General features: G+C 35.7%; 1 protein-coding gene across 1 annotated transcript in view; it reads left to right on the forward strand.

The window, feature by feature from the left end:
• The first annotated feature begins 1436 nt into the window (after window positions 1–1436).
• The window catches only part of LOC137655628 (dehydrogenase/reductase SDR family member 11-like), a 12774-nt gene continuing 5717 nt past the window's right edge, over window positions 1437–8493 (forward strand). Inside the window, exons 1-4 of the mRNA XM_068389545.1 lie at window positions 1437–1562; window positions 5294–5427; window positions 6167–6335; window positions 8353–8482. Of these exons, the coding sequence (XP_068245646.1) occupies window positions 5296–5427; window positions 6167–6335; window positions 8353–8482 (431 nt within the window). The 5' untranslated portion in view covers window positions 1437–1562; window positions 5294–5295. The remainder of the gene's footprint in view (window positions 1563–5293; window positions 5428–6166; window positions 6336–8352; window positions 8483–8493) is intronic.

The following is an 8493-nucleotide window of genomic DNA, read 5'->3' on the forward strand; positions in this document are numbered from 1 at the left end:
TATATATATATATATATATATATATATATATATATATATTATATATATATATATATATATATATTCCGTAAAGCATATATATATATATATATATATATATATATATATATATATTCCGTAAAGCATATATATATATATATATATATACATATATACATATATATATATATATATATATATATATATATATATATATATATATAATATATATATATATATATATATATACCGTAAAGCCTTCCAACATATCCTCAGTAGCCATCGTGGTGATGAAAAATGGCCAAACCCCGGACATGAATAAGAACATGTCAGAGAGGCTTTAGTCCTGCAGTCGACTAGAAACGGCTACGTGTGTTGTTGTTGTTGTTGTTGTTGTTGTTGTTATTTAAGAGGTCCCACCCAGAGAGGGTCGGGTTACCGAAGAAATGGTCACCCTCGACGCCTTCTGCAGGAGCTAAAATCACCAGAAAAAAAGGCGTTGTTAATTTTCTGTTATTATTTAGTCGTGTAGAATATCTGTATATTTATTAAGCTAAAGAATAAAAAATCCAGGTAACTCATACTAGGTTGGTTTGCTGTGAGCTATCAGTCTAAAGTCTCCCACCATTACCAATCCCTAGGTGCCAAGAGGGGCGATGAAAAACTGTCCAAAACCCAGGCATGAAGAAGGACATTTCTGGGGCCTTTGTCCTGCTGTGAACTAGAAACGGCTGTATTTGTTATTATTATTGTTACTATTGTTGTTGTTTGTTTGTTTGTTTGTGACTAACAAGTGAATCTATGATTAAATGAATTAAAATTAAATTCATTTAACTAAATCATAAGATTAAATTATAAATCTTCCCCATAACAATTATTTTTGTGTTGAAATTATATAAGTGAAAATATTTACACATAATTTAGATACAAAAAAGATTCAGTGCTATTTTGAACATCCATACTTTTCGAATTGAGAATTTTTAAAAATAATATCCTTCGAAGGAGGAATAATAAATAACTAGGAAGAGAGAGAGAGAGAGAGAGAGAGAGAGAGAGAGAGAGAGAGAGAGAGAGAGAGAGAGAGAGAGAGAGATAATACACTTTTTGAATTAAGATATATAACAATGATACCCTTCGAAAGAGGGATTATTAATAGCTAGAGAGAGAAAGAGAGAGAGATAACATTCACACTCTTTTAATTAAGATATTTAACAATTATATCCTGAGAGAGAGAGAGAGAGAGAGAGAGAGAGAGAGAGAGAGAGAAGAGAGAGAGAGAGAGAGATAACACACTTTTTGAATTAAGATATATAACAATGATATCCTTCGAAAGAGGGATTATAAATAGCGAGAGAGAGAGAGAGAGAGAGAGAGAGAGAGAGAGAGAGAGAGAGAGAGAGAGAGAGAGAGAGAGAGAGAGAGAGAGAGAGAGAGTATTTCAACCCCCATCTCTTAGCTCAAGCACACAGCGCCAGTCAACTGTGGACTGTCGTGTCGCCAAGTAGGTGTATATACTCAGACACTCAGTGCCTTACTGTTGTTTGCTTCTTGTCTGCTCATCCACCTACCATTGTTTACTTTAGGTAAGTAAATAGTAAACAACTTTCATAAGAATTAAAGATAACATAATATTATTAAATCTTCTATGATGGCAATAATAAATAATAATAATAATAAAAAAAAAAATTACATACTTCCCAGACACTTCAGTGACTAATTTTTTTTGTGGTGGCCTATTGGAAACATCCCTGTCTGGCGATCGCCGGACTGGTGTTCGACTCCCGCTCAAGCTCGATAGTTCTTTGTAGTGTCTGAAACCTCACCATCCTTGTTTAAAGGTTTAAAGGCCGCTCATGAATGGCAGAGGCAAGGAACAGTGACATTGCCCTATCAAGCAGGACAATTCCCTAGAGACTAACCATATATACCTATGATCAGCGCCCAAGCAACTCTCCACCCAAGCTAAGACCAAGGAGGGCCAGGCAATGGCTGCTGATGACTCAGCAGATAAACCTATAGGGTCTCCCAAACCACCCATCCTTAGCTGACAAGGATGTTGAGATTCCTGCGACCAAAGGAACTAACGAGTTTGAGCGGGACTCGAACCCCAGTCTGGCGTTCACCAGTCAGGGACGTTACCACATCGACCACCACAACCCTATTGGAAACATCCTTGGTTGGCGATTGCCGGACTGGGGTTCGAGTCCCACTCAAGCTTGATAGTTTCTTGTGGTGTCTGCAACCTCACCATGCTTGTGAGCTAAGGATGAGCGGTTAGGGTAAGCCCATTGATCTACCTGCTGAGTAATCAGCAGCCATTGCCTGGCCCTCCCTGGTCCTAGCTTGGGTGGAGAGGGGGCTTAGGCGCTGATCATACGTATATACGGTCAGTCTCTAGGGCATTGTCCCTGTCCCTTGTCTCTGCCATTGATAAGCGGTCTTTAAACCTTAAATGTGCATTTTCATAGATTTCTATGTACCCCCAAAACTGGGGATTAAAATGGTGAAATAATGACATTTAAATCGTAATATGATTTTAACATTCAATATCAATGCAGCATACATCATGTATTGCGAAGTACATAGATCAAATGTAACAACCCCCCCCCCCCCCCCGAGTAAAAATGTAAGTTACCACTGGGGGTACAAGCACCCCCGTTTGGGAACCCCTGATGTAGCAAGGAGGTTAGAGAGCCATATCTAGCATATTTGTGAAGTAGAGTCGTTCTTTACAGAAATTAAAGAAAAATCAACAACTCTTATATTATAAATGCATGTTCAAGTGGTTGAGCTTTTCAATTTTCTGCAAAGAACGACCCTACGTTAAAAATGCCATATCAAGCAGCCCTTATTTAGTTGGACAGAAACTTACGGTCCATTAAATTTCTTATTCCTGATCTAGATTTTAATCTTTGGCACCGTCGTTCAATTAGTTCATTATGCATGTTGCATAAGATTTTTCATAACTCTGACCATCCTTTATATTCAGATCTCCCTGGACAATTCTATCCTGTTCGTAATACTAGGCAGGCAATTAATTCTAATAGCCAGGCCTTCTCCATCATGAGACTCAATACTACACAGTATTCTAGAAGTTTTATTCCAGCTGTTACCAAGTTGTGGAATGATCTTCCTAATCGGGTAGTTGAATCAGTAGAACTTCAAAAGTTCAAAGTTGGAGCAAATGTATTCATGTTGACCAGACTGACATGAGTCTTTTTATAGTTTATATATGACATATCTGTTTTTGACTTTGTTAATAGTTTATATAAGACATATCTGTTTTGGCGATGTTACTGTTTTTAGAATGAGATATTGATAATTTATTCTCATCATTCATTTATTTCCTTATTTCCTTTCCTCACTGGGCTATTTTTTCCTGTTGCCGCCCCTGAGCTTATAGCATCTTGCTTTTCCAACTAGGGTTATAGATTGGCTAGTAATAATAATAATAATAATAATAATAATAATAATAATAATAATAAATAATTATTTTGGAAACGTAAATAATCTGAATACATAGATTTAATAATGTTACGCTTGTATCATATTTTGTAAAGGTTACATTTCAAAGAGGTGTTAGAGAGACGTAGTAAAATGTTAAAGCAAACAGCGAGTGTTGACTGCTTGTTAACATGATACACGAGGGTGGAGTGTGCAGGACATTATAAACAACACCATCTCAAGCTACGTAAGGTGATTAATCTAGTTCCAAGAAGAAGAAGAAGATGAAGAGGAAGAAGAAGAAGAAGAAGAAGAGGAAGAACAAGAAGAAGAGGAAGAAGAAGAGGAAGAAGAAGAAGAAGATTGAGTCCCTTCAAAAACCGTGTTGATAAGACATCTTGGTTATAAAAATCTGTATACACGCAAGGCAATTAATCTCGTTCCAAGAAGAAGAAGAAGAAGAAGAAGAAGAAGAAGAGGAAGAAGAAGAGGAAGAAGAAGAAGAAGAAGATTGAGTCCCTTCAAAAACCGTGTTGATAAGACGTCTTGGTTATAAAAATATGTATACACGCAAGGCAATTAATCTCGTTCCAAGAAGAGGAAGAAGAAGAAGTAGTAGTAGTAGTAGAAGAAGAAGAAGAGGAAGAAGAAGAAGAAGATTGAGTCCCTTCAAAAACCGTGTTGATAAGACGTCTTGGTTATAAACATCTGTATCTACGCAAGGGGATTAATCCAGTTCCAAGAAGAAGAAGAAGAAGAAGAAGAAGAAGAAGAAGTAGTAGTAGTAGAAGAAGAAGAAGAAGTAGTAGTAGAAGAAGAAGAAGAAGTAGGAGAAGAAGAAGAACATTGAGTCTCTTCTGTGTTGACAAGACGTCTTGGTTATAAACATCTGTATCTACGCAAGGCTATTAATCTCGTTCCAAGAAGAAGAAGAAGAAGAAGAAGAAAAAGAAGAAGGAGATTAGGTCCCTTCCAAATCCGTGTTGACAAGACGACAACAACAACAACAACAACATTGGGTCCCTTCCAAAACTGTGTTGACAAGGAGATAGGATGACGTAGAATGTTTACAATAATGTAATATACATAAATAGATATGAGATGCCATTTTCAAATGCCATAGTTAAAGAAAACGTTAAATTCTTAATCAAAGATGAAATGCTTTTGATATATAAAAGATTTTATAATATTTTCGGAGATAAATGGGAAGTTATAAGTTAAATTCTAATGTTAGAATCTAAAGCAACTAAGATAAATATACTAAAACTTTAAAAGAAATGTCACTTTTCAGTATATCAATGTAAAATATCAACCACAATAGCATTTAGTATCGAATTCTACCTTTAAGAATGTATATACACTGGAATTCATTGATGATAACAGCTACTGGCCTGGCAGAGATTCGAACCTATGCCTCTTAGCCGGAACCAGGGGACTCTACTAAACACCAGAATAATAATAATAATAATAATAATAATAATAATAATAATAATATTGCACAAGTACTGCGTAAATTAGCTTTTTCTCATTGCCCTACGGTATGTCCCCTGCGGTGTGCCTTATTTCCTGTTACTTTTTCTCTGTTTCTTTATTTCATCATTTCTTTAACTTATATCTTTGATCTCTACATTTATATTATCTTTCAGTTACACTTACATTCATATAGGTAGTAGGTTGGCCAAGGCACCAGCCACCCGTTGAGATACTACCGCTTGAGAGTTAGGTCCATGGACTGGCCAGACTGTACTAGATTTGACCCCTCTTTCTGGTTACGGCTCATTTCTTCATTGCCGACACATAGACAGAATAGTCTGGCCTAATAATAATAATAATAATAATAATAATAATAACCTCATGTTCATTTTTCCAGAAATGGAGAAATGGCGTGGCAGAGTAGCCCTGGTTACAGGAGCCAGCGCTGGTATTGGAGCAGCTATCTGCAAGGAGCTGGTTGCTGCTGGTATGCTGGTCATAGGAGCCGCCAGGGGCGCTGAGAGAATAGAGGTAAGTTTTAGTCTAGGTAGGTTTTGTATATCTGTTTTTTGGTTTATAAATGAGATATAAATAGATTTCAACTAAGGTTTATATTAGAGGAATTGTGTGATTTGTAATGGTATGTCCATGTTCATGCGTATGCATATACAGTATGTGTGTGTATGTGTGTGTATATATATATATATATATATATATATATATATATATATATATATATATGTATGTATGTATATACAGTATATATATATATATATATATATATATATATACAGTATGTATATATATATATATACATATGTATGTATATGTATATCTATATGTATATATTTATACATACATATGTAGGCTATATATGCATTTATACATACCTATATATATGTATATATAGAATACATAAATGTATTATGTACTGTACATTTATGTATGTACAGTATATATATATATATATATATATATATATATATACAATATATAGATGTATTATGTATTGTAAATTTATGTATATACAGTATGTATATATATGTATATATATATATATATATATACATATATATATACATATATATATTCAGTCTATATACATACTGTAAGAATATATAATTGCATTATAGGAAAATAATCTAACTGAACATAGACCCAGATTGATAAAACCTAATCTCTATAATAAACAATAATAATCTATAAATATATTGACATACTGATATTACCCATTATCTCATACCTCTGATAAGATTTACCCCTACAAAAGGCTCTGTCCAGTGAGTTGAAAGACCTCCCAGGAAAGCTAGTGGCGGTGAAGTGTGACGTCACCAAGGATGATGACGTAGCCAAGCTTTTCGCCTTCATCAAGCAAGAACATAAAGGTGTTGATGTCTGCATCAATAATGCTGGCATTTCTAGAAACAGCACACTCTTAGGTAAAGAATGTTACATTATTATTGCTATGTTCCATTTGTTATTATTATCATCATTATTATTATTATTGTTGCCGGTCCCAAACCCGGGTAAATGGGGAGGATTGGTGGCGGGAAAGGCATCCTGCCACGAAAAATTAGCCAAAACCAAAAGGGCCAGTGAAGATTGTGAGAACAGAATTCGATGATGAAGTGTGGGACAGAGGTAGATGGAGAGCGCTGGCCAGAAATCTCGACCTCACATACAAGTGGGAAAAGATGTAGACAAAGAAGAAGTTGTTGTCATTATTACAGGTTAAGCTACAGGCCTATTTTGAAAAGCAGGATACTATAAGCCCAAGGGCTCTAACCGGGAAAAAATAGCCTAGTGAGGAAAGATAACAAGGAAATAAATAAACTAGATAAGAGGTAATGAACTATTAAGATAATAAATTTTGAAAACAGTAACAACATTAAAATAAATCTTTCATTTAAGAACTATAAAAAAAGCCAAAGAAACAAGAGGAAGAAATAAGATAGAATAGTATTCCCTAATGTACCCTCAAAGCAAGAGAACTCTAACCCAAGACAGTGGAAGACCTTGGTACAGAGGCTACGGCGCTACCCAAGATTAGAGAACAATGGTTTGATTTTGGAGTGTCCTCCTCCTAGAATAGCTGCTTAGCACATGTGTCCTGTTAACCTTTCTGAGTGGTGATACCTAAACACGGTGAAAGGGTTTCTGTGTTGCCATGATCATCAAGGCTTTACTTGTCAGGGACACCCATACTGGGTTGGTTTGCTATAAGTGACCCGATGAACATCTACCATCACCAATCCACACTGGCTAAAGTGTTGATGAAAACAGGCCAAACCCCATGAGGCCTTTGTCCTGCAGTGGACTATTTTAACGTTGTTACTGATATTGAAATATTTTATAATTCTTATCCATTATGTAGTTTATTTGCTATTGCCATATTCCCTTTCTTCACTGGGTTAGTTTACCTGTTGGAGCCCTTGGGCTTGTAGCATTGTGTTTTCCAACTGGGGTTGTACCTTAGCTAGTAATGGCAATAATAACAATAGTATTTGTGGTATTATCCAACTATTTTAGATAAAAGCTTCTATTTTCCCAAGTAATAGACTAGCCTTCTTCTATCATAAAATCAACATATAAAAACATAAAATCTTGTACAATTACACTATCACAGACAAAAATAATCTCAGGATATGATGAGGAGAACCCCTCCATTCAATGTTAGCTAATAAAAAGGGGTTAATTTTTGGGTTAATGACCCTTCTATACAAAAATAGTGCCACGGCAGGATGAGGAGAACCCTGTATTAAATATCAGATCTAAAAAGAAAGTTAACTTTGGGGTTAGAGCCCCTTTCTGTTAATAAAGTTATAAGCCATTCTACAGAATCTTTCCTTCCTCAGAAAAGTTGTGAGCCATTCTACAGAATCTTTCCTTCCTCAGAAAAGTTGTGAGCCATTCTACAGAATCTTTCCTTCCTCAGAAAAGTTGTGAGCCATTCTACAGAATCTTTCCTTCCTCAGAAAAGTTGTAAGCCATTCTACAGAATCTTTCCTTCCTCAGAAACGTTGTAAGCCATTCTACAGAATCTTTCCTTCCTCAGAAAAGTTGTAAGCCATTCTACAGAATCTTTCCTTCCTCAGAAAAGTTGTAAGCCATTCTACAGAATCTTTCCTTCCTCAGAAAAGTTGTAAGCCATTCTACAGAATCTTTCCTTCCTCAGAAACGTTGTAAGCCATTCTACAGAATCTTTCCTTCCTCAGAAACGTTGTAAGCCATTCTACAGAATCTTTCCTTCCTCAGAAAAGTTGTAAGCCATTCTACAGAATCTTTCCTTCCTCAGAAACGTTGTAAGCCATTCTACAGAATCTTTCCTTCCTCAGAAAAGTTGTAAGCCATTCTACAGAATCTTTCCTTCCTCAGAAAAGTTGTAAGCCATTCTACAGAATCTTTCCTTCCTCAGAAAAGTTGTAAGCCATTCTACAGAATCTTTCTCTCCCTCAGATGGCACCACAGAGGAATGGAGGGAAATGTCAGACATCAATATCGTCGCCTTGTGTCACTGTACAAAGGAAGCTGTGAAGTCGATGAAGGAGAGAAATGTCGACGATGGCCACATCATTCATATCAGCAGGTGAATATTGT

This window comes from Palaemon carinicauda, chromosome 16 (assembly GCF_036898095.1).
Source record: "Palaemon carinicauda isolate YSFRI2023 chromosome 16, ASM3689809v2, whole genome shotgun sequence".
NCBI lineage: Eukaryota > Metazoa > Arthropoda > Malacostraca > Decapoda > Palaemonidae > Palaemon > Palaemon carinicauda.